Genomic DNA, 26,264 nt, shown 5'->3' on the forward strand with positions numbered 1-26,264 from the left:
ACTAAATGAAATTAAGGTCAAGAAACAGGCCAGGTGGATGTAAATTATTAAAAATATATAGAAAGTTAAAAAAAAAAGAAACCGGCTAGGCACACAGATGTCAGTAATGTTCAACCATTTTGACTTACCTCAAAGTCAGACCTGCCCTTGGAGCATGCCCTAACTCTTGAGCCTTTTGGTCTAGATGTAGCTGGCTCCATGACTTCTACCACACAGGCCACACAGCTTCTTTCCCAGCTGGAATGTCTAAGGAACTTCAGTCTGCCCTAGCCACCAAACTTCAGCGTGGGGGATGGGGACAGAGGGTACTTGAAATGGAAGATCAACGTTGCCCATCATTTGGCATAACAGGTAATTCATGCTTTCTGACTACACAGGGGGTAAGGATATAGTGTCACCAGAAAAAGGCTGCTGGGGAGAATAAATCATACGCTCCAGTTCATTAACGACTCCAAATTCTTCTCTCCAAGAGTGTACATAACCCTACCTGGAACAACTGTTCAAAGACAAATTGGAAAACCTTGTTTAACGGCACCTTGGTTTTCAAACTCAAAAGGCTGTCGAAGGGAGTGGTGGTGCAAGAACAGTCATAATCAGAATAGTTGGTTACTAAAATCTTACAAAACGTTTCCAAAAAGGTAAAAGTTCTTCCAATACTTTTGTTAAAAAGGAGTCTCTTATCTCCATCACACAGTCCGTTTCTGTTTGTCCTTTGTCCTGACTACATCATGGCAGGGATCTCTGAAGAGACTGTGTCCAGGGGCTGCCAGTGACAGTCCATCAGTGCATCGTACAGCTCCTCACTCTGCTCCATGAACTCCTTGTTGGCCTCCGTCACATCCAACTGCGGCATGGGGTCTGCAAGAAAAGCAAGGGTGGGTTCCGAGCGCCAAGAGAAGCTCTGGGAGACTTGGACTCTGTTCCCAACTGCCAGGACTTCCTCCTTCCTCAGGAAGTTCCCTACCCTCGGTCAGAGTCCCTCATGCCTCACAGGGGTGGATACCACTGTCTTGCAGGCTTCCTCTGAGGATGAAAATAGAACCTGCTTAGAGAATGGAACGTGTAGTCAGTACTCAGATGATGGCGGCTGTTATTCCTCCTCTTATCTCTGGCCTTCCTGTGCGCTGGCTTTCCTGGAGTGGTCTTTATTTCAATTTTGGGTTCTGGAAATCTGATCAACATTACTAAATCCAAAGCACTGTTGTTAAAAGGGAACATTACATAGCCGTGAAAATGAACCTCAGCTGCATACAACTTGATTGGATCTCACAAACGGTGACTCTGTTAGTACATTTACAACAATGAGCACGGAGGATTGTACAGAATTGTTGAAATCACTACACTGTACACTGAAACTAATAACACTGCTAACCATACTGGAATTTCATTAAAAAAAAGGTGAGGGGTGTCTCGGTGGCTCAGTCGGTTAAAGCATCTGGCTTTTTAATTTTTTTTTAATTAAAAAAAATATGAGAAAGTGTGAGCAGGGGAGGGGCAGAGAGAAAGGAGAGACAGAATCTGAAACAGGCTCCAGACTCAGCTGTCAGCACTCGAGAACTGTGAGATCATGACCTGAGCTGAAGTCATACTCAACTGAGCACCCAAGCACCCCAAGCATCTGACTCTTGATATCAGTTCATGTCATGATCTCACAGTTCATGGGTTTAAGCCCCGCGTCGGGCTCTGTGCTGACAGTGTGGAGCCTGCTTAGGATTCTCTCTTTCCTCCTCTCTCTGTGCCCCTCCCCAGGCTCATGCTTTTTCTCTCAAAATAATAAACATTAAAAAATAAAGAGTTTATGGGGTGGCTGGATGGCTCAGTTGGTTGAGTGTCCAACTCCTGATTTTGGCTCAGGGCATGATCTCACGGTTTGTGGATTTGGGCCCTGCGTTGCATTCTCTGCTGGCAGTGGGGAGCCTGTTTGGGGGTTCTCCCTCTCTCTACCCCTCCCCCACTCTCTCTCAAAATAAACTTTAAAAAAGGTTTAAATTGTCAAAAAAAATAATGTTGAATGAAAAAAGCAAGACGTATCTATAGTACAGCTGCATTACATGAAGTTAAAAACAGGCAAAACTAAACCATATTATTTAAGGATGCATATCTAGGTGATTATAAAGAGAAAATCAATACAGTAGTTTCCCCTAGCAGGGTTGTGATTAGGGGAAGGATAGTTTCTGGAGGCTGGCAATGTTTTATTGCCCTGAATAAAGGTTTCACAAGCAATTGCTTTATAATTACATATTAAACTATATGCTTGTTTTACATACTTTTCTGTAATAAAAGAAGTTTAAAAAAATTCCTTAATCACTATGACTGCTAACATTTTATACTTTTCCTTGCCATCTTGTGTTGGTTTAAAAGGCGCACACACACACACACACACAAATACAATAAAATGCACATACACAAACACACATTCATTACAACACTTATTTTACAATTAGAGACATTAAAGAAGACCTAATAGGCATCCCATGTACTTGGAATGGGACACAATATTGTTTTTAGACAGCAATACTCCCCAAATTGTTCAGTGTAATCCCTATAAAAATCAGCTGCCTTGTTTTGCAGACATTGAGAGGCTCATAAAATGTAGATGGAAATGCAAAGGAGGCACACTTGGGTGGCTCAGTCGGTTAAGCGTCCGACTTCGACTCAAGTCATGATCTCACAGTTCATGAGTTCAAGCCCCATGGTCAGAATCTGTGCTGACAGCTGGAGCCTGCTTTGGATTCTGTGTCTCCCCCTCTCACTGTCCCTCCCCCACTCATGCTCTTTCTCTCAAAAATAAACATTAAAAATTTTTTTAATTAAAAAAAAATGCAAAGGATCTAGAATAGCCAAAACAATCTTGAAAAAGAAAGGTCAAGGACTTTGCCACTTCAAAACTTACTACAAAGTAACAGTAAAAAAAAAAAAAAAAAAAAAAAAAAAACCAACTGTGGCAGTGGCTGAAAGATAAGCATATAGATCAATGGAATAAGATTTGAGAGTCCAAATGCAACCTGTACATTTATAGTGAATTCGTCTTCTAAAAGGGTAGCAGACCACTGAATGGTAAAGAATAGTTTTTCAACAAATGGTGCTGGGACAACTAGATAACCAGACAAAAGAATAAAGCTAGACTCTTAAGAATTAAGAACTTACTTAAACAAGAATTAACTAAACACGGATCAAAGACCTAAATATAAGAGCTGAAACTATAAACTCTTAGGAGAAAACAGGTGTAAACAAACAATGCCTTTTAGATAACAGCATTTAAGCACAAACAAAAAAAAATAAATTGAACTTCATGGAAATTAACTTTTGTGCTTCCAAGGACATTATCAAGAAAGTAGAGACAGTCATGGAATGGGATAATTTGCAAATCTTAAGTCTGACAAGGAACTGGAATCCAGAACAGAATATGAAAAACTCTGGCAAGGCTACATACAAAGACAACCCAACTTAAAAACGGACAAAGGACTTGACTAGATATTTCTCCAAAGATCTACACACACACGGTCAATAAGCATACAAAGATGCACAAAGCATTAGCCATTAGGAAAGTGCAAACCAAAACCACAAAGAGATATCACTTGAAACTCACCAGTGTGGCTGTAATGAAAAAGAGTAACAATCACTGGTGAGGATGTGGAGAAACTGGAAGCCTCATAAGCTGTTGGTGAGAACAGAAAATGCTGCAGCCTTTTCAGAAAAGTTTGGCAGTTCCTCCAATGGTTAAATATAGAGTTTGCCATATGATCCAGCAATTTCATCCCTAGGTAATGAAAACTTTTCTCTGTCCATACAAAAACTTATACATGAATGTTCTTTAGTAGTATATTCATAATACTAAAAGTGGAAAGAACCCAAATGTCTATCAACAAAACGAATGGGTATCTACACAATGGAATATTATTTGGCTATAAAAAATGAAATAATGGCACATGCTACAACATGGACAAACCTTGAAAACACTATGCTGAGTGAAAGAAGCCATTCACAAAGGCCCACACATTATACACAATTCCATTTATTTAAAATGCCCTGGGGTGCTGGCACAGTGGGTACAGCACGTCTCTCTTAATCTCAGGGTTGTGAGTTCAAGCCCCACACTGGGCATGAAGCCCAATTAAAAAAAGGGGGGGGGCACCTGGGTGGCTTAGTCTGTTAAGCGTCTGACTTCAGCTCAGGTCATGATCTCTCAGTTTGTGGGTTCAAGTCCCGCATCGGGCTCTGTGCTGACGGCTCAGAGCCTGGAGACTGCTTCAGATTCTATTATCTCCCTCTGCCCCTCCCCTGTTCATGCTCTCTCTCTCAAAAATGAATCAACATTTAAAAAAATTCGGACTGGGGCGCCTGGGTGGCTCAGTCGGTTAAGCGTCCGACTTCGGCTCAGGTCACGATCTCACGGTCCGTGAGTTCGAGCCCCGCATTGGGCTCTGGGCTGATGGCTCAGAGCCTGGAGCCGGCTTCTGATTCTGTGTCTCTCTCTCTCTCTCTCTGACCCTCCCCCATTCATGCTCTGTCTCTCTCTGTCTCAAAAATAAATAAACGTTAAAAAAAAATCTTATTAAAAAAATTCGGACTTCTGTGAATGGTGTGAGAAAGTGGTCTAGTTTCAATCTTCTGCATGTTGCTGTCCAGTTCTCCCAGCACCATTTGTTAAAGAGGATGTGGAGAAACGGGAACCCTCTTGCACTGTTGGTGGGAATGCAAATTGGTGCAGCCACTCTGGAAAACAGTGTGGAGGTTCCTCAACAAATTAAAAATAGACCTACCCTATGACCCAGCAATAGCACTGCTAGGAATTTACCCAAGGGATACAGGAGTGCTGATGCACAGGGGCACTTGTACCCCAATGTTTATAGCAGCACTCTCAATAATAGCCAAATTATGCAAAGAGCCTAAATGTCCACCAACTGATGAATGGATAAAGAAATTGTGGTTTATATACACAACGGAGTACTACGTGGCAATGAGAAAGAATGAAATATGGCCCTTTGTAGCAACATGGATGGAACTGGAGAGTGTTATGCTAAGTGAAATAAGCCATACAGAGAAAGGCAGATACCATGTTTTCACTCTTGCGTGGATCCTGAGAAACTTAACAGAAACCCATGGGGGAGGGGAAGGAAAAAAAAAAGAGGTTAGAGTGGGAGAGAGCCAAAGCATAAGAGACTCTTAAAAACTGAGAACAAACTGAGAGTTGATGGGGGGTGGGAGGGAGCGGAGGGTGGGTGATGGGTAGATGGAGGGCACCTTTTGGGATGAGCACCGGGTGTTGTATGGAAACCAATTTGACAATAAATTTCATATATTGAAAAGAAAAAAAAAAAAACAAAAAACCTACAGTCTGTTACATAAAAAAAATAAATAAATAAAATAAAAAAAATAAAAAAATAAAAAAATTCGGAGTTCAAGCTGTATTACAAACCTGTAATCATCAAGACAGTATGGTACTGACACAAGAACAGACACTCAGATCAGTGGAACAGAATAGAGAACCCGGAAATGGACCCACAAACATATGGCCAACTAATCTTTGACAAAGCAGGAAAGAATATCCAACGGAATAAAGACAGCCTCTTCAGCAAGTAGGAAGCTGGGACATGCAGAAAAATGAACCTGGACCACTTTCTCACCCCATACACAAAAATAAACTCAAAATGGATGAAAGACCTAAATGTAAGACAGGAATCCATCAGAATCCTCGAGGAGAAAGCAGGCAAAAACCTCTTTGATCTTGGCTGAAGCAACTTCTTAACTCAACACATCTCCAGAGGCCAGGGAAACAAAAGCAAAAATGAACTACTGGGACCTCCTCAAAATAAAAAGCTTCTGCACAGCAAAGGAAACAACCAGCAAAACTAAAAGGCAACTGACAGAATGGGAGAAGATATTTGCAAACAACCTATCAGATAAAGGGTGAGTAACCAAAATCTATAAAGAACTTATCAAACTCAACACCCAAAAAACAAATAATCCAGTGAAGAAATGGGCAAAAGACATGAATAGACACTTCTCCAAAGAAGACATCCAGATGGCCAACTGACACATGAAAAAATGCTAAACATCACTCCTCATCAGGGAAATACAAATCAAAACCACAATGAGATACCACCTCACACCTGTCAGAATGGCTAACATGAACAACTCAGGCAACAACAGATGTTGGCGAGGATGCGGAGAGAGAGGATCTCTTTTGCATTGTTGGTGGGAATGCAAACTGGTGTAGCCACTCTGGAAAACAGTATGGAGGTTCCTCAAAAAATGTAAAATAGAACTACCCTACAACTCAGGAATTGTACTACTAGGTATTTATCCAAGGGATACAGGTATGCTGTTTTGAAGGGACACATGCACCCCGATGTTTATAGCAGCACTATCAACTATAGCCAAAGTATGGAAAGAGCCCTAATGTCCATCGATGGATGAACGGATAAAGATGTGGTATATATATACAATGGAGTATCACTCGGCAATCAAAAAGAATGAAATCTTGCCATTCAGAACTACGTGGATGGAACTAGACAGTACTATGCTAAGCAAAATTAGAGAAAGACATATATCACATGACTTCACTCATATGAGGACTTTAAGACACAGAACAGATGAACACAAGGGAATGGAAGCAAAAATAATATAAAAACGGGAGTGGGGGGGGGCACCTGGGTGGCTCAGTCGGTTGGGCGTTTGGCTTCGGCTCAGGTCATGATCTCACAGTCCGTGAGTTCAAGCCCCGCATTAGGCTCTGTGCTGACAGCTCACAGCCTGAAGCCTACTTCGGATTCTGACTCCCTCTCTCTCTGCCCCTTCCCCACTCACACTGTGTCTCTCTCTCAAAATAAAATAAAAACATGAAAAAAAATTAAAAACAGGGAGGGGAACAAAATATAAGGGACCCTAAATATGGAGAACAAACAGAGGGTTACTGGAGGGGTTGTGGGAGGGGGGAGGGGCTAAATGGATAAGGGGCACTAAGGACTCTACTCCCGAAATCACTGTTGCGCTATATGCTCACTTGGATGTAAATTTAAAAAATTAAATTTATTTAAATTAAAAAAAATTAAAACAACAACAAAACCCAGAATAGGTAAATCCAAACAGACAGAAAGTAGATGAGTGGCTGGCAGGGACTGGAGGGGGCCGGCACACGGAGAGTGACTGCTAATGGCTGCAGAGTTTCTTTTGGAATTAGTGGTAATGATAGTACAACTTTGTGACTACTGCCCACCCCAACCCCCACTTGTGCTTTAAGTAAACGAATACAACTTTAAAAAAATATATTGGACTGTATACTTTTTTTTTAACATTCATTTATTTTTGAGAGACAGAGAGAAACAGAGTATGAGCTCAAACCTGGGAACCGCAAGATCATGACCTGAGCAGAAGCTGGACGCTTAACCAACTGAGCCACCCAGAAGAGTTTTACTTCTTTAAAACTCAACGTCTATTTAGGGGTGCCTGGGTGGCTCAGTCGGTGTTCTCTCGTGGCTTCGTATTCTCTCTCTCTCCCTCTCTCTCTGCTCCTCCCCCACTCGAACTGTGTCTGTCTCTCTCAAAATAAATAAATAAACTTAAAAAAAAAAACCAAAACCTTAACATCTGTTCAGAAACATGTTGAAAAACTTTTTTTCATAATTTTTTCAAGCCTTAGAGAATCCTTTAATTACTAATATTTCCCTTGAAAAGTTTTGAAGGTTAGCAATTCCTTCAGTTTTACTTTCCTTTTTCTTGTTAAATTCAGTAAAAATTACAATAAATGCTTTTTTTTTAATGTTTATTAATTTTTGAGAGAAAGAGTGTGAACAGGGGAGGGGCAGTGAGAGGGGGAGACACAGAATCCGAAGCAGGCTCCAAGCTCTGAGCTGTCAGCACAGAGTGCGATGCAGGGCTTGAACCTGGGAGCCACGAGATCGTGACCCAAGCCGAAGTCATGCTTAAGTGACTGAGACACCCAGGTGCCCCAGTAAATGCTTTTAATTAAAAAATAATAATGGCTATTACTATGTCGCAAATGGGGGTGATTTTCAGTTTCTTCATCAATATGTTACTATAGTTTCCAAATTTTCAATGGTAAGTAACTATTACTTGAAAATGAGAGCGGTGCCTTGTGGCTCAGTCAGTGGAGTGTGCAACTCCTGATCACAGGGTTGTGAGTTCGAGCCCCATGTTGGGGGTAGAGATTATGTAAATAAATAAACTTGAAAAAAATGAGGAAAAAATGTAATGTAAAATATATAGAAAAATTAAAACATGAAATAAAAAATGAATTTTACAAATTATCAAACAAATACAAGGCAACAGTTTTGCTGGAGAACTGCATCTGGGGACCGAATGGCCCACGTCTAGGGAGTGACCAGCTCTCTCTCCTGTTGAGCTGCTCCCTCCGGGCTCTCTGGGACCTGCACAGACACCGCTGGGGGACACACTCAGTTCTTACTCTAATTACACAAGCACTAGTTCTCTCACTAAAATTCAGTCTCCTCAAGAGCACACTCCACACTGCACTCCTCAGCATCTAGCTACAGGCACAGTCCCAGCCACAGGGCGGTCACCCGGCAACAGCTGACAGAGGACTGAGGAATGGGAGAGCAAACTCCTTTCTTACCTTCCAATGCGTCGTCCCCGACTTCTTCGTATGTCTGCCAAGAGACCAGAGAGGGGATGAGAAGCAGCGTGAACTCCTGGCCCAAGGCCAGGAGGCCTTTTTTTTTTTTCTTTAACATTTATTTATTTATTTTTGAGACAGAGAGAGACAGAGCACAAGTGGGGAGGGGCAGAGAGAGGAGACACAGAATCTGAAGCAGGCTCCAGGCTCCGAGCTGTCAGCACAGAGCCCAACGTGGGGCTCGAACTCACAAACCGTGAGATCATGACCTGAGCCGAAGCCGGACACTCAACCGACTGAGCCATCCAGGCGCCCCTGGGAGGCCTTATTTTTAACAAGAGGAACTCGGTTGCTGCCTCTTTGCCATATTTTCTAAAGTCCAAGCTGCCACCCTTACCGATCCCCGGAGGACGACATACCCAAGAGGACCAGGTCTGCCGAACCATGGTTACCTGCATGGTGCTCTGTGTGTAGCCATACTGGGGGTAGCTGTAGCTGTAGCTGCCTGTGTTCTGGTCATAGCCCCACTGCGCATAGTAGTTCTGGTACTGCTGGTAATACTGGTTGTAGCTGTAACTGTACATCTGACTATATTCCACTGGCTTCACGCGGCTCCTTAAATGAAGAAAGAAGCAAAAAGAAACAAATGTAGACAAACGTTTCCATAACTCTTACTACGTGGCCAGGGGCTGTTCTAAGTGCTTTCCGCAGATCAACTCATTCAAAACCCACGACAACCTTATGTAAGAACAATACGTTATTCCTATTTTAGATGAGGAAATTGAGGTACATGCAGGCCACATCATTTGTCCAAAGCCACAGAGCTAATAGGAGATCCACACCCAGGCAATCTGGCTTCAGAGCCCAGGCTTTACAGTCAGGAGTTTTGTTTTTGCTTTTAATTTTTTTTTTTAAGTTTATTTATTTATTTTGAGAGAGAGAGAGCGAGCAAGCACGAGTCGGGCAGGGACAGAGAGAGAGGGAAAAGAGAGAATCCCAAGCAGGCTCCACACTGCCAGCACAGAGCCTGACAGGGGGACTCGAACTTATGAAACTGTGACATCAAAAACTGAGCTCAAACCAAGAATCAAACCTTAACCGACTGAGCCACCCAGGTGCCCCTACAGTCAGGAGTTTTAATGGTTAGGTTTGTCTCTCTTATCAAATCTTGTCAGTACTGACTTGTCCTCTTACCAAGATCTTGGGGGGCTGGTTTTTTTGCCACCCACAAAGGCTCAGGTGAACAAGGCCTGGAAAATCTGGATTTAGGATGATCCAAGAAGCTTGTCAACTACAAAATGTCTAATCACCTCTTCGCCACACACACACACAAAACAAGTGTTCCAGAAGGTCCAGTAGGCTTAGCGGCACCACTGTGGTCACAGCTACCATTACGGAGTAGGTACTCAGGATCTGGGCCCATTGGTTTTCATATACAGTCTCCTATCTTAAGTCTCACACAACCCTTTGGCAGAGCTATTATGTGTTTTTCCCATTATACAGATGAGAATACTGAGCCTCTAAAAGATTAAGTGATTTACCCAAGGCCACACCTAGGACTGGAGCCAAATTCAGCTCCAAGGCTCATGCTCTGAACACCACACTGTTACCTACAGTACCTGCTCTGACAGATGTAAGACATCTTGCCAGGCTCCTATAATCCTGCACTCACAAATCAGGGCTGAGGCCCAGGCTCAGTGGGCAGCTTTCTTCTCCTGCTTGCATGGCTACCCTAGCCACTGCTAACCAAAGACAGAATGTCAAGCTTGAAAAGGATCCACTGCTCTCAAAAATGTACACAATCATGTGTGAGTAGGCTTATGAGACAGGCCTGGGGTATGACCAGCAGTCCTAGGTGGGAGGAATCAAAAGAACAACATGGCAACGTGCTTCCAGAGTCATCACACTCCTGAGAGCCAGACTCGTGAGTGCACACCAAATACGCAGGAGGCAGAGGCCCACACCACCCGCTGGCTGGCTTATACGGAGAACTGTAACTGCCACGTGGTGTGGAATGCACTCACGTCCTCATGATTAGTGTATTCTATCTCCACAGTGAAGCCAGAGAGGAAACCAAGTCATAAGCAGGAGGTGACCTACCACAGCAATCCTGTCACAGGAACCACAAATTCTCAAAGTCTGAATGAGCGCGAGTTCTTTTCGAGTGCAACATCTGCTTGGTGAGCAGGACTCGGCTAGAGCAGTTAGACAACTCCATGCCTGACCATCTTAGCATCACCTCCTGATGGGGTGGCCGGATGAAGTCTAGTGGCAGAGACTTCCTCTCCCTGCCCGGCATGAGGCTGGAAACTGCTAATGCTCCCCTCCGACTACCCTGACACGCTTCCAAGGAGTCTGCCACCCTCCTGATATATTCACATAATTGAAGGTCATCTCCCTGGCCTGGGTCTGTACACTTCTGCTCTGTTTCTCCACACTCAGCTCTTACAGATGAATCCTCAAAGAGAACCCTTACCACCCTCAATTCCCAGTGCTTGATGGCGCCTCCCTAGAGGCAGGCCCCAAATTCTGACAATGATCAACCAGGAAATGGAACAGAACATAACCTCCTTGCAGAAGGCACTTTGTTTTTCTTGATTACAGCTACAACTCCAAAGTCTAGGTCAGGGCCCGCAGAGTTGTAGGAACTCGGTTATTGTTGACTGAATAAATGGTAACATGTCAGAAACAACCAACAACGTCAACATCTGAGGAACCTTGAGGCAGAATATACGGTCAAGATACCCTGAAGCTATTAAAAATATTATGGTGAGGATTGTAGAGCTATGTCGGAAAGGGAATGTGTATATGAGGGAAACTGGGGGAAAAAAGAATGAGCACTGTTACTGTAATTAAAAATGAATAAAGAGGGGTGCCTGCATGGCTCAGTTGGTTAAGCATCTGACTCTCGATCTCAGCTCAGGTCACGATCTGATGGTTGTGAGATCAAGTCCCGTGTCAGGCTCCAAGCTGGGCATGGAGCCAGCTTAAGATTCTCTCTCTCTCCCTCTGCCCCTCCCCCCACTGTCTCGGGGGCATGCACATACACTCTCTTTCTCTCAAAATAAATAAATAAATAAATATTTTTAAAAAATGAATAAACACTGGGTGCCTGGGTGGCTCAGTTCGTTAAGCATCCAACTCTTGGTTTCAGCTCAGGTCATGGGCCGTGGTTCTTGGGCTTGAGCCCTTCATCCGGCTCTACAATGGTGGCTCAGAGCCTGCTTGGAATTCTCTCTTTCTCTCTCTCTGTCCCTCCCTCGCAAGAGCTCTCTTTCTCTCTCAAAATAAATAAGTAAACTTTGGAAGTCAGAAATCATAATTAGTCATTTTACGATAATGAGGAAATTTCTTTTAAATATTTTCTGTAATGTTTTATATAGTATAGAATAACATTTTGAGGGGAAATTACTCAAACTGATCTTCCATGTATTAAATACAGTTAAGCTACAAAGAACCTCCAAATCTTTTGCTGCTTTGAAAAACCTTGCCATTTAGGGGCACCCTGGTGGCTCGGTCGGTTAGTGCCCAACTTTGGCTCAGGTCATGATCTCAAGGTTCATGAGTTCAAGCCTCACATGGAGTCACTGCTGTCAGCACAGAGCCCCTTCAGACCCTGTCTCTCACTCTCTGCCCCTCCCCCACTTGGGCTTTCTCAAAAATAAATAAAACATTAAAAAAAAAAAAAAAGGAAAGAAAGAAAGAGAGAAGGGCACCTGGGTGGCTCAGTTGGTTAGGCATCTGACTTCGGTTCACGTCATGATCGCCTGTTCGTGAGTTCAAACCCTGCGTCAGGCTCTATGCTGATAGCTCAGAGCCTGGAGCCTGCTTAGATTCTGTCTCCTCTGCTCCTCCCTGCCTCACAGTCTGTCTCTGTCTCTCTCAAAAGTAAATAAACATGAAAGAAAAGAAAAGAAAAGAAAAGAAAAGAAAAGAAAAGAAAAGAAAAGAAAAAAAGAAGAAAAGAAAAGAAAAAAGAAAAGAAAGAAAAAACTGGCAGCCTAGGACTAGAACCCAATAAAAAAAAAAAAGACAGAAAAACCTGGCCATTTGGAAATTCTGCCCCAAGAATGCAGCCATTCTGCCACTCATGGCATAGACTTCCTCAGCCTTCACATTATTGACTTGGGGGCAAGGCAGACAAGTCTTTCGGGTGGGGCCGGCCTGTGCATTGTGCGACATTTAGTAGCATCCCGGGCCTCCACTCATTAGATGTCCTCCCCGACAAGTTGTGACAACCAAAATTGTCTCCAGGTGTCGCCAATGTCCCGCTGTGGGATGAAACTGTCCCCAGTTGAGAACCACTGCTTTGGCCAAAGGATAGAAGATTCTATGCAGAGAGCAGTTGTCTTCTGACTGAAAAACCTGCTTGGAGTTGTAAGGGAAGAAGGGCTCTCTGACTGGCATGACAGGTATGACAGTGATGTACATAATATTCTGTAGTGTTTAGGATCATTACCTTTTAGCTATTCCCATAGTTAAAATTGGGTATAATATCTTTCCTTCTGCTCAATTCTCATCAGTTCTGTGGATAAATCTCTAATGGTGACACTACGGGGCAAAGAGCAAGCACATGGGAGAATGCAGAGCCCAACTGCTTTCCCAGCACTGCTACCAGCCATGTCCGAATGTATGTGCCTTCACCAGTCAGAGCTCTCTCCCAACTGTAAGCTTCTGGAGGGGCAGGGTTATGTTCCTTCATCGCCAATGCCCAGAACACAGCCTAGCAAGTAACAGGCACTCATTATCTGTGACCTAAACTATGCCTCCCTGCAGTCTCACGTCCAGCATGCGGAAGCTCGCATTATCACCAAGCAGATGAGGAGCGTTCAGGCTGGCATCAGTCCAGAGGCTCTCTACCTTCCCACCAGTGCACGACTCACGCTTTGGGGATTGCCACACTCAGCCGAACTGGTTTAGACCCTAAGCCAACTGCTCCCTGGCACTCAGTCAGAGCTCGCTTCTGTTCCAGTTCATCTGTGAATTTCACAAAACCATAGCCCCTGTAGGAAACAAAAGCAGACACACTATTTAGATCACAAATGTGATGAAGGTAAAGTTTAAAAACAGAAAAGAGAGAGAGTCCCTCAAACTCTGTAGGAAGGGATGAGATCCCCATCAGTGGAGGCATGCTGTAGGTAGAACGATTCAAGATTCCAGCGCTGGAGGATCCTGAGATCTGGGGGAATCCCTAGTTTCGTTCACCGTTCCCCTCCACGCCTTCACTGATGGGGCTCCTTCCCAAACAGAGGCTTCCCACCCAATCTACTGGAAATATTATTATCATCAGTATGGTAGTAGTAACAGCCATAGAAGTTCACTGAGCAAATACTTCCTGCGTCTGCCCTGTTCGCCAGGTATGGTGTTAGGCACTGGGGCTCAGCAGTCCTAAGCAGACAAGGTTCTTGCTCTGCTGGACTCATATTCTACTTGGGGGATCAACGAATGATAGTGAACATTTCATGAGCACTTTTTATTTCCCAGCACCGTGCTGAGCGTCTCATCAAACGGCCCAACAATTAGATAATGGTGGTATCTGCATTTTCCTGAGGAGGGAACTGAGGTCAGAGGGGTTCATAACTTGCCCGACATCACTGGAGAATCAGGATTCAGATCAAGGCCCCAAGCTTGTAACTCAACCTCATGCTTATAACTATTACTCTGATCAAGAATAAGCCTTTCTTGAGGTTTTTCCACTTTTGAAGTAACACTAATAAATAAAATGGCAAACATCTACAAAGCCTATCCTATCGCTTTATTTATATCACATCCTGTAACTCTGACATCAGCCCTATGAACAGATACTATCAATCCGCATCTGTTTCACAGATGAGGAAACAGGGTCAGAGCTTCGGTGACGTGTTTACCACATTATCCCCAGCCAGTATTGGAGTGAGGGTTCACACCAGAACGTCCAGCTCCAGAGCTTATGCTCTTAACCACCGTGCTCCATGGCCTTGCTCTAACATTTCCATCCAAAACACAAATGCTGGAACGGGGTAGGCATCAGTAACCAACGAGGTCTTACTTAGACACGCCTGTCTGGTCCAAAACCACCTTGCCTCCCCGACAGGAGGGGTAGACTTTGACGAAGAATTCATACAGCATGCCGTCATCCACGTCTGGGGTCAGGTCCCCCACAAACAGGGAGTACTCAGGGCTGAGAGGAGAGAACAAGATTCAGAGACAATCACCAAAACCTTTGTTCTAACAAGCTCTTTTGGCCCATTCTAAGTAAACCTCCTGGGCCTTCTGAGGGAACAGCACATCTGATGGGCCCTTAACCAGGTCTGAATGTGTTGCATTTGGCAGCCCTGGCAGAAGAGTTATGGAAGCAGCCCCCTGTCCCAAGTCCCTTACTCACTGAACAAAGCCTGTTTGGCTTTGAGTGAAGATGGGGGGACCCAGTCAGAGGATCTCAAAGGAGAAATCTACACATTCTGTATTCACTGCATTTTTGTAAAGTAATTTCTTTGCAAAAAAAAATTCTTTTTAATGTTTTTATTTATTTTTGAGACAATGCAAGAGACAGAGTGCAAGCAGCCGAGGGGCAGACAGAGGGAGACACAGAATCTGAAGCGGGCTCCAGGCTCCGAGCTGTCAGCCCAGAGCCCGACGTGGGGCTTGAACTCACGAACTGTGAGATCATGACCTGAGCCGAAGTCAGACGCTTAACCGACTGAGCCACTCAGGCTCCCCTTTTTAAGTAATTTCTATGCCCAACATGGGGCTCGAATTCATGACCCCAAGATCAAAAACTGTGTGCTCTAGGTGCCCCTCACTGCATATTTTTAGTTGAAATAGTGAAAGATAGAGAATGAGAACTGGACCTTATGTCCTAAAGCCTGAAACCCCAGCTAGGATGAAATCCCCTAACTTTTAGAATGTGTGTCAGCAAACTTTTCCTGTAAAGTGCCAGACAATAAAAGTTTTAAGCTTGGTGGGGCACCTATGGTCTCTGTTGCTTTTTCTGTTTTCACAACCCTTTAGAAGTATAAAAACCATTTTTAGCTTGCAGGTGACACAAGTCAGGCCACATCTTGTCAACCTCTTATTTTAAATATATATATTTTAAGTTTATTTATTTTGGGGGGGGGGGGGTGGTGTGCAAGCGTAGGGGAGGGGCAGAGAGCGAGACAAAGAGAATCCCAAGCAAGTTAGAGTCCAGCATGGGGCTTGATCTCACAAACAGATCATGACCTGAGCCAAAACCAAGAGTTGGGCCCTTAACCAGCTGAGCCATCCAGATGCCTTTATTTTATTCTTTTTTTTTAATAGTCATTCTTTTTTTTTTTTTTTTAATTTACATCCAAATTAGCATATAGTGCAACAATGATTTCAGGAGTAGATTCCTTAGTGCCCCTTACCCATTTAGCCCATCCCCCCTCCCACAACCCCTCCAATCACCCTCAGTTTGTTCGCCATATTTATGAGTCTCTTCTGTTTTGTCCCCCTCCCTGTTCTTATATTATTTTTGTTTTCTTTCCCTTATGTTCATCTGTTTTGTCTCTTAAAGCCCTCATATAAGTGAAGCCATATGATTTTTGTCTTTCTCTGACTGACTAGTTTCACTTAGCATAATACCCTCCAGTTCCATCCACGTAGTTGCAAATAGCAAGACTGCATTCTTTTCGATCGCCGAGTAATACTCTATTGTGTATATATACATACACACACACACACACACACACACACACATATATATATGTATATATACACACCACATTTTCTTTACCCATTCGTCCATCGATGGACATTTGGGCTCTTTCCATACTTTGGCTATTATTGATAGTGCTGCTATAAACTACTCCTATTCTATTCTATTCTATTCTATTCTATTCTATTCTATTCTATTCTATTCTAGAGAGATAGAGCACAAACAGGAGAGGGGGAAAGGAGAAAGGGGGAGAGAGGGAGAGACAATCCCAAGTAGGCTCCACACTCAGCATGGAGCCCGATGTTGGGCCTCAATCCCACGACCTAGGGATCATGACCTGAGTCAAAATCAAGAGCTGGACGCTCCAAGTGAGCCACCCTAGGTCCCCCATTCTAGAAAAATTATTAAAAGAAAAAATCAGGGCACCTGCCTGGATCAGTCAGTGGAGCGTATGACTCTTGATCTCTGGGCTATGCGTTTAAGTTCAGATTACTTAAAAATAAAATCTTAAAAAAAGAAAAAATCAAACATGTAAACTCATTATTATTTTCTTAGTTCAAGCATGATATATATTCCTTCTTTAAAATCAGAATATACAACAGGCAGCTGGGTGGCTCAGTAGGTTGGGCATCTAACCTCAGCTCAGGTCATGATATCAGTTCGTGAGTTCAAGCCCTGAGTCAGGCTCTGTGCTGACAGCTTGGGGCCTGGAGCCTGCTTCAGATTCGGTGTCTCCCTTGCTCTCTGCCCCTCCCCCTCTCGCACTCTGTCTCTCTCTCTCTCTCAAAAATAACTAAATATTAAGAAATAAAAAAATAAAATCAGAATACACAAAAGGACAAAAGAAAAATAAAATTACCAACAACCCAACCACTCAAAAGTAATCACTATGAACACTGTTATATTTTTCTTTTTTTTTTCCCTTGGGCTTCTCTTTTTGAATTTACAAAACTTGGGTATAACTCATTTTGTTTCTAGCATTTTTTCACTTTTAACATATCACCAATATCTTGACATGTCCTATTTTGCTACAATGACTTATTAATGGATACACAATATTCCAATTAATAAACATATTGTCACGTAAACCACTTCTCAATTATTAGATTATCTGGGGTTTCTCCAATTTTTCCCGTTATATGTAATATTTCAATGAACACTTTTGAGGCTAATCTTTGCATACATCCATGAATAAATTCTGAAAAGTAGAATTACAGGGTCAGTGGGTGCATATGTTTTTTAAACTCTTGATACATTGTTTTAAAGCTTTTGAACAGCACCCCGAAAAGTTGAAGCTGAACGGATTTATGTTGCTACAACAGGTCAATTCTTACTATGGGTAACAGGGAGGAAGGCTAGAGGTGGGCCCAAATAGAATACATGGGTCTTGACAAGAAGCCCCAGTGGGGAAGGGGAAGGAGTCATCCTTCGGGAGGAAGGCAAAGTGGACCAAACTTGGCTCCTCAACCGTCTCTTTGGTAGAGCCCAACACAGTGATGCATCTTGTCTCTATCTAGACATTTCCTGGGGCTTGAGGCTACCTTGGGGTTACCCTATGCTTACCTGTTATCTGGTTGTTTCCCATAAGTGGCATAGTTCAGTTTAAAACGTTTTGCCTAGAAATTTAAAAACAAACAAACTAAAACAGAGAAGGGCATTTCAAGAGCCAAACAATATTTGAAAAAAACTGAAATAAATTACCTTGGCCAAAACATCTCCCCCTCTCTAAGCCTCAGCTTTTTCTCCTGTATAAAATGGGGGGGTTGCACGGATGATCGCTAAGGGCACTGCCAGCTCCATGGTTCTATGAGCCCAGGTGTGCCAGCTTGGTGCAGCTGTAAGCTAAGTAACTGTGGGAAGAGCAGAATGTAACTCTCTTGAAACGTGTCCTCACTACCGCCAGCCTGTTCTAGTTTCTCAGTCAGGCAGAGGTCTGGGGTTTCAAGTCTTCCGTTAAGGGAGGCAGAAGTGCACAGCGCAAAGGGCATGGATTTTAGAGGCAACCAATCTTCAGTTTGCATCCTGGCTCTGTACTTACTACCTGTGTTGCCTTGGGGCAAGTTATTTCACTTCCCTGAGCTTCAGTTTCCTGGTCTGTCAAAGATAACAATGCCTACTGTTCAGGGTTTTTATAGGATTAAATTAAATAATGTAAGTATACAGTAGGGATTCAATAAATGATAGTTATCGATGACAATAAAAATGGCAACATCATCATTATCTAAGTGTCCTTACAGGTGTTGCTCCGGGAAGGGGTTTCCCATTAATTTTATGCAAACACTTCTCGGCTGTGGCCAAATCTGCGAATTCTACAAAACAGTAGCCAGCTGGGATTCTGGAAAGAAAGCAAACAAGAGAAAGAGAATGGTTAAAGGTGGGATTCTCAGATGAGACTAAGCCCTGGCCTGAGGGGAAGGAAAAATGTTTTTCTAATCAGAGCCTGTACTATTTTTTGTTCCCTCTTATATTCTAGTTCAAAACTAATTTACAAACCTGAATGTAAGGATTGCCAATCTGGGCGAGTCCCACACTCATCTATCTAGTAAACATTTACTTATGTACTATATCACCTATGAAGTATTTTTGTCAAGAATATTTAATATAATACGGGGCACCTGGGTGGCTCAGTTGAATGCCTGACTTTGGCTCCAGTCATGATCTCATGGTTCATGAGTCTGAGTCCCACATCGGGCTCGCTGCTGTCAGTGCAGAGCCTGCTTTGGATCCTCTGTCCTCCTCTGCCCATCCCCCACTTGCACTCACTCTCTTTCTCTCTCAAAAATAAACAAAAAATATATATATATTTAATACAATCCAATCAAACCCTTAGATCTAATGTCCAGTTTACAGGAAATATTAGGGACAGAACAAGTAAAACACCACCAAAAGGAAGCAATTAAGTCCAGAAAGTTAAACTAGGTTCCAGAATGTAGAACCTTATGTAAGACAATTGGTCTTACCTCTTTAAAAAGTCAGTGTTACGAAAAAAGATAAGAGGTGAGCATTTTTTTTTTCTTTTTTTTAATGTTTATTTATTTTGGGGGGAGAGAGAGCACACAAGCACAAGTGGGGGAGGGAGAGAGAAAGGGAGACACAGTCTGTGCTGACAGCTCAGAGCCTGGAGCCTGTTTCAGATTCTGTGTCTCCCTTTCTCTGCCCCTCCCAGGCTTGCGCACTCTCTGTCTCTCTCTCAAATATAAATAACATTAAAAAATAAATAAATAGGGGCGCCTGGGTGGCTTGGTCGGTTAAGCGTCCGACTTCAGCTCAGGTCATGATCTCACGGTCCGTGAGTTCGAGCCCCGCGTCGGGCTCTGTGCTGACAGCTCAGAGCCTGGAGCCTGTTTCAGGTTCTGTGTCTCCCTCTCTCTCTGCCCCTCCCCTGTTCATGCTCTGTCTCTCTTTGTCTCAAAAATAAATAAACGTTAAAAAAAAAAATTTAAAAATAAATAAATAAATAAATAAAGAGGAGATGATCCTTTAGTTCATTAAGTGTGATGACTGAGTGTTCATACTTTTGTGATATGTACCTTCCTCAAACCCTGTTACAACCTTAGCACACTACTCATCTGACTTGGGGAAAAAAAAAATTTTTTTTAAAGCTATAAAAAGCTATTCTTGGGGCAAATATAAACATTTAAATGTAGACTGGGCACTATATGGGAATTATCTGGGTATCGTTTGATGGGTATCAGGGAATCACTGTTAATGCTGTTAGTATGATAGAAGCATTGTGGTTATGTCCAGTTTTTGGCAATGTATGCTTAAATATGTTGTGGTAAACTGTCACAACATCTGTGACTTACTTTCATATGATTTAGCAAAAAGAAACATGTATCTACATCTATCCAAAGAGAGAGATAAGGAAAATATGGCAACATGTTAACAAAATTCAGTGGTGACTATATTAGTGTTCACTGTACCATTCTTTGTAGTTTTATTTGAAAATTTTCACAATTTAAAGTGTTTTTTTTTTCTTGATCACCTACCACAGGTCAGGCTGATACAGAGCTGAAGAACAAGAGTCCTGTCCTCAAGAAACTTACAATCTGGCTGGCTGGACAAAGTAAACCCATGGACCCTAATTGCGAGATGTCTAGGAGATCCCCCATATTCTATTTTTTAAAGAGACGGAAGTAGGAGGATATGGCTATATCCTCTGACATCCCTTCTACTATGAGATTTATACTGAAAACAGTTAATTTTCCTTAACATCATCCTTACAGGTATCACCGGTGAAATAATCCTAACTTTTCTGGAAATATTACTCAAGATCCTTAGTTCCAATAAACATATGGACACAAAGCCAAGAAGGTATGGGTAATAGCAGTGCTTGTGCCCAAGGATCACAGAACAGGATCTATGAGCTCCATGTTTGTTGATGCTAAGAAGAATGAAGGGCCAAATCTGTGTCTTCTATGTGTGAGAATCTTGAGGCTCACAGATGTGAAGACCACCATTAGTAAGAGCTACCCACTACTGGGGCACCTGGGTGGCTCGGTCAGTAAAGCAACTAACTCTTGATTTCCGCTAGTCAGGATCCCAGGGTTGGCGTTATTACTGAGGATGACGAGATTATACACAACGTGGGCTAGCTAAAATGTAACACAGATTTCTGGTGGGCTGCAGTTAAGCTTGGAAGGGGTGTGGGTTTCTTGGAATGCCAGAGGCCTCAGTGCATTATGCCCTAGCCCGGAGGCCAGCCCTTCCAGGTGTTTCTGCAGTCCTTGGGGAACTCCGTTATCTATACATTGCATACAAAGTTTAGCAAAATAATAGGACACATAGCCACTTGCCATATTTCTCTGATTTGATTAGTCTCTTGTGATTATTCACCTTTTAGTCAGGCACCCTTTGTTTTTGCTTGCCTGAAATGTTATACGCCCTTTGAACATAAATGAGAGTATAAGTGAGGCAAACAGGGTCTTAGTCTGTGAACCCTGACCCCGTGCCTTCTCCTCTCTTTCTTAGCAAAGAGTGGAGTAATCTTTCATCCATCAGGGCAGGGTTTGCTGGCCATTCCCAGCAGGATCAAGCCCAGCCTCGGACTCCCCACTGAATGTGAAGCCTGCTTAAGATTCTCTATCTCTCTCTCTCTTTCTCTCCCTTTGCCCCTCTCCCCTGCTCTCGTGCTCTCTCTAAAAAATAAAAAATAAATAAAAAAATTCAATCATGGACTTGAAAAAAAAAAAGAGCTGAAGACTACAAAGCACTCACTATGGGCCAGGTTCTGTGTTGGCCATTTCACACGCACCATCTCTCACTGACTGAATCGTCACACTAACTCTGCGAGGTGAATGAAACCATTACTCCCATTTAGAAGGGGACACGGAGACCTAGCAGGATTCTACAGTAGGCCTTAACCCACACAGCTGGGATGTGCCACAGGTTGGAGTTGAATTCTGACTACATTCTTTCCCCAACATTTTATTGTAAAAAATTCCAAACATAAAAATGAAAAGAATTGGGGGCACCTGGCTGGCTCAGTCAGAAGAGCATGCAACGCTTGGTCTCGGGCCATAAGTTTGAGCCCCACATTGGATGAAGAGATTACTAAAAGAAAAAGAAAAAACTTAAAAAAAAAGAATTGTATAGCAAACACCTACATATCCACCACCTATAATTAACCCTTTATTATACTTATTTTGTTACACAATTATCCATCTATCCATCCCTCTACCCACTTATCATCCTTATTTTCTGATACATTCCAAAATTAGGTTTTAGATATTGGTATGCTTCCCTCAATTACTTCAACATGCATATTATTCAATTATTCTTTACAGTTTTTTTTGTTTGTTTTACAAGCAGTGAAATATACACACAGAGAACTGCACAAATCTTCTAGACACTGAGTTATTTTTACCGTACATCAATTTTGTATATTCTACAAGTTTAAATAAATGGAACCATACAGTAAGGCTTTTTTCATTTAGCATAATGCCTTTTTTTTTCTTCAGGTAAACTCCACACCCAAGGTGGGGCTCAAATTCATGACCCCAAGATCAGGAATCACATGCTCCACCAACTGAGCCAGCCAGGCACCCCTTCATTCAGCCTAATGATGGAGATTCATCATTCATTCATTATTGCTGAGTGGGATTCTATTGTATGAAAACACCAATATGTATCTGTTTACCTATCTGTGGATATCTGGACTGCTTGCAGTTTTCAGCCATTGTCCTGAAGCTGTTATGAACACTCTTTTCAATTCCTATTTTTGGTGGATAGATGTTTTCATTTCTCTTGGGTAAATACCTAGACTAGACTTGCTCAGTCATAAGGCAGATGTATATAAGAAACTGCCAGACTCAGGGCTCAATCCCACGAACCATGAGATCATGACCTGAGCCGAAATCAAGAGTTAGTCACTCAACTGACTGAGCCACCCAGGCACCTCTGGTCTTATTTTTTAAATTTGCATTTACTCATTCTACAGTATTCTTATAAGCCTCTTCAAAGTCTTTTATCAAGTGAGGCTGAATAAAAATGCAATATGTCTGTAAGTATCAGCGTAAGAAACAGCTAGAGTTTAGTAACGGATAGGAAGATATGGTTCCAAATCTCATTTCAGTAAAGTAGAAAGTACTACAGAATGTTTGTTTTCATACCAGTAGCTGATTATCTGGGGCCTTCTGTCTACAAGAGTGAAAAAGAAAAATATTTAGGCTGGCACGATGTACCAGTCAGAAAATCCTAGGTATGAAGCGTCTCAGCCCCTCTGGCCAACCTAGTAGTATTTAAGTTCTAACAAGCACCCTTATCCCATGTGATTGACTAACTAAACCTTTCTTTGTACATTTATAGATCATGCATCCTTTCCTAGAAAGAACAGAGCTCTTCTCTCCTGTACCACCCTGGGCACCAAGGAACCAAACCCCACCACCACCACCAAGGAACCAGGCCCTTTGGCAATACCTCTGAGCCCTGTGACAACATCTGTCGCTGGCACCACTGAGCCTGTGTGTAATCAAGAACTGTCATAGAGGGGTGCCCGAATAATTCAAGAGGTTAAGCAACCGACTCCTGATTTCACCTCAGGTCATGAACTCACAGTTTGAGTTCAAGCCCCACATCGGGCTCCACGCTGTCAGAGTGGGGATTCTCTCTCTCTCTGCCCCTCCCATACTCTCTCTCTCTCAAAATAAGTAAAATAAACTTAAAAATAATTGCCCTAAATTACTTTTAAAATCTCTGGGCCAGGAGAAACCTTGGAGTGGGCGTGTGTGTTGTTTTGTTTATTTATTTTTATTTATTTAAAAAAATTTGAATGTTTAGCTATCTTTGAGAGAGAGACAGAGAATGAGTGGGGGAAGGGCAGAGAGAGAGAGGGAGACAGAGAATCTGAAAACAGGCTCCAGGCTCTGAGCTGTCAGCAGAGCCCAATGAGGGGCTCGAACTCAGGAACGGTGAGATCAAGGCCTAGGCTGAAGTCGGATGCTTAACCAACTGAGCCACCCAGGCACCCCTGGAGTAGGCTTTTGGACAAGAGTCTGCCTTCTCCTCAGGTGGCTGACCTCCTGAATAAAGCTCCTATTCTTTCAAATTAAAACTCCTCTCTTGGGGGTGGGAGGGCGAGAAGAAAAAACAACTCATCTCTAGAGTATTGGCCTTTCCAACTACAGGCAACCAAACCTGGGTTTCAGTAACAGGTATTGAGACTCTGAATACACAAAGTACCTGTCAACCAAATAGCCAAAACTGACTGCAGTTCATACTTCTCATCTGTATTTTTCAACCATGTGATGTTTTATTTTTTTTTAATTTTTTTTAGTGTTTATTTATTTTTGAGAGAGAGGCAGAGTTTGAGCCGGGGAGGGGCAGAGAGAGAGGGAGACACAGAATCGGAAGCAGGCTCCAGGCTCTGAGCTGTCAGCACAGAGCCCGATGCGGGGCTCAAACTCACGAACCGTAAGATCATGACCTGGGCCGAAGTCGGATGCCCAACCGACTGAGCCACCCAAGCACCCCCAGCCATGTGATGTTTTAGCAAGCTACTTTAGTAGAGTATGGGGCAGAGTAGCTGCTCAGTAAATACTGACAATTGATAAAAGAATCCTCCCTTTTCTAACTAGAACCCTAAGGAAAACTAAGACCCCCTCCTCCCAAGAGAAGGAAGAATCTGGAGGCAATATAGCACCACTATCTCAAAATATTCTCTGCATTTTGTTGTTTCCATATTTACTGTTTCATCTCCCTATTAGAACGTAGTAAACTGCATGAGAGGAAGGACTATGGTTTGTTTCAGCCTCCTATCCAGGGAACCCAGAACAACAGCACATAGTATTATTTCTATAAATAACTTTTTAAGTGAATGACACACGAGAGTTAAGAGCACTCATGGCTTTAAGAACAGACTTGAGTCCTGGCTTGTCATTTAATAGCTCTGTAAACTTTAAGACAGTTATGAAGCTTCTCTAATAATAGTACTTAGCTCAGACGTATTTGTCTGACTTTAGGGGCACCTGGCTGGCTCAGTCGGTGGAGCATGCGACTCTTTATGTCAGGGTTGTGAATGCAAGCCTCATGTTGGGTGTAGAGATTACTTAAAAATAAAATCTATTAAAAAAGTGATTTTAAAGCGTTTATTACTGTGGCACCTGGGTGGGTGGCCCAGTAGGTTGGGTGTTGGACTTTGGCTCAGGGCATGACCTCATAGTTCATGGGTTTCAGCCCCGCATTGGGCTTTGAGCTAACAGAGCAGAACCAGCTTCAGATTCTCCATCTCCCTCTCTCTCAGCCCTTCCCCCGCTCTCTTTATCTCTCAAAAATAAACAAACAAAAAAAGTGCTTATAACTAAGCATACTGTAATCTGTTTATATTTATTGAGCATATACCATATGCCAGACACTGTTCTAAATGATGAACGTGAATTAACTCATTTAATCCTCACCATAACTCTTTGAGGGCGATGCTGTTATCGCCTCCATTTTCATAGTTGTGTCAGGAGATGGAGAGGTTAAGTAATTTGCGGAAGGTCACAATAGTAGACATAACTTTCAGTCTGGTTCCAGAGTCCAGTCCTCAAGCAATATGCTACACTTCCTCTCAATAAGCCCCCAAAATGTTAGCGTTTATAACGTTATATTAACTATTATTAGGGGTGAGAAGCCCTGACTTTGTGATGTTTACACTCTCAGAATGACATTTGCAGCATGGTCTATTAACGGAGAATTGAGAAGATCGAAGGAGAAAATGTACCCAGTGAGGCGGTTTCGGATAATTTTGACGCTCATTACGGTCTCCCCCATGGTGGCAAAGGCTCTGGAGATGAAATTCTCATCCATGTAGGGCTCCAGCTGCGTAAATACAAGAGCAGAGCGATTCAGGCCAGCCAGCAAGCAGGCTCCTCAGTCCGGGTTCCAGAGCCCACGCGGGTTTGGCTACGCGATGCTGGTGGGGGCGGGGTGAGGGAGGGGAGATTTTCATCTACAGAGTGGCCTGATCCCCACCTTTCAATCCCTTGCCTCCTTCCCCTCAAACTTGCTCCCTTTAGGGGGCCTCCCTTCTGGATCTAGTAACCCCTCCAGTCCTAGAGCCACAGCGCCCTTCAACCTTGGGGTTCTGCCATGCTATCCCCCTAAAGAACCTCCCTTTCCCTTCCATGCATGAACCCAGGTGAAAGGCCAGGAACCCCCACCCTCAGACTCGGTCCCTTCTTCTAAATGCTGGGACCCTCCTGTGTCACCCAAAGAACTCCCCTCCCCATTCACTTCCACCCTTTTGGGATTCCAAGACCCTTCCGCCTCAGACTCTTCCTCCCCCGTGGCACTAAGAGTCGTCCTCCTCGGACCCGCGCAGCCGCCCTCACTCACATCGCCCATCCACAGGCTGGCCGCCATGTCCGCAGCCGGCCCGGAATTCCGTGGGCCAAGGAGGCCAGCGCGGTAGCCAGACCGCGGGGTCCGGGACCGCCAAGGAGCATGCGCCTCGGAAGCCTTCTGCGCAAGCTCTGAAACTCCAGCGCCCAGGGCCGCGCCCGGATTTGCCACTCCGGGTTTTTCCGACGA

General features: G+C 43.3%; 1 protein-coding gene and 1 non-coding gene across 5 annotated transcripts; one reads left to right on the plus strand and one right to left on the minus strand.

Annotated features, from left to right (window-relative positions):
- Nucleotides 1-23: 23 nt before the first annotated feature.
- Nucleotides 24-26,264, minus strand: TRNAU1AP (tRNA selenocysteine 1 associated protein 1). Of its 4 annotated transcripts, none has more exons than XM_019432458.2 (10): nucleotides 26,070-26,262; nucleotides 25,456-25,553; nucleotides 18,489-18,588; nucleotides 17,817-17,869; nucleotides 14,625-14,756; nucleotides 13,480-13,599; nucleotides 9,049-9,211; nucleotides 8,597-8,630; nucleotides 3,590-3,658; nucleotides 24-858 (listed from the first exon to the last, which is right to left on the minus strand). In XM_019432458.2, the coding sequence occupies exons 1-10, from the start codon at nucleotides 26,094-26,096 to the stop codon at nucleotides 722-724; spliced, it is 933 nt and encodes a 310-aa protein (XP_019288003.1). In that variant the 5' UTR covers nucleotides 26,097-26,262; the 3' UTR covers nucleotides 24-721. The 4 variants fall into 4 exon arrangements, with proteins under 4 accessions (XP_019288003.1, XP_019288004.1, XP_019288006.1 ...); XM_019432459.2 differs by having other exon boundaries at nucleotides 25,456-25,647; XM_019432461.2 differs by lacking the exon at nucleotides 3,590-3,658 and having other exon boundaries at nucleotides 26,070-26,251.
- Nucleotides 19,729-19,828, plus strand: LOC128776025 (small nucleolar RNA U13). The gene has a single exon (XR_008421000.1). It is a non-coding gene; the product is annotated as a small nucleolar RNA U13 (small nucleolar RNA).

Source organism: Panthera pardus, unplaced genomic scaffold (genome assembly GCF_024362965.1).
Source record: "Panthera pardus isolate Hobbes unplaced genomic scaffold, ASM2436296v1 HiC_scaffold_11, whole genome shotgun sequence".
NCBI lineage: Eukaryota > Metazoa > Chordata > Mammalia > Carnivora > Felidae > Panthera > Panthera pardus.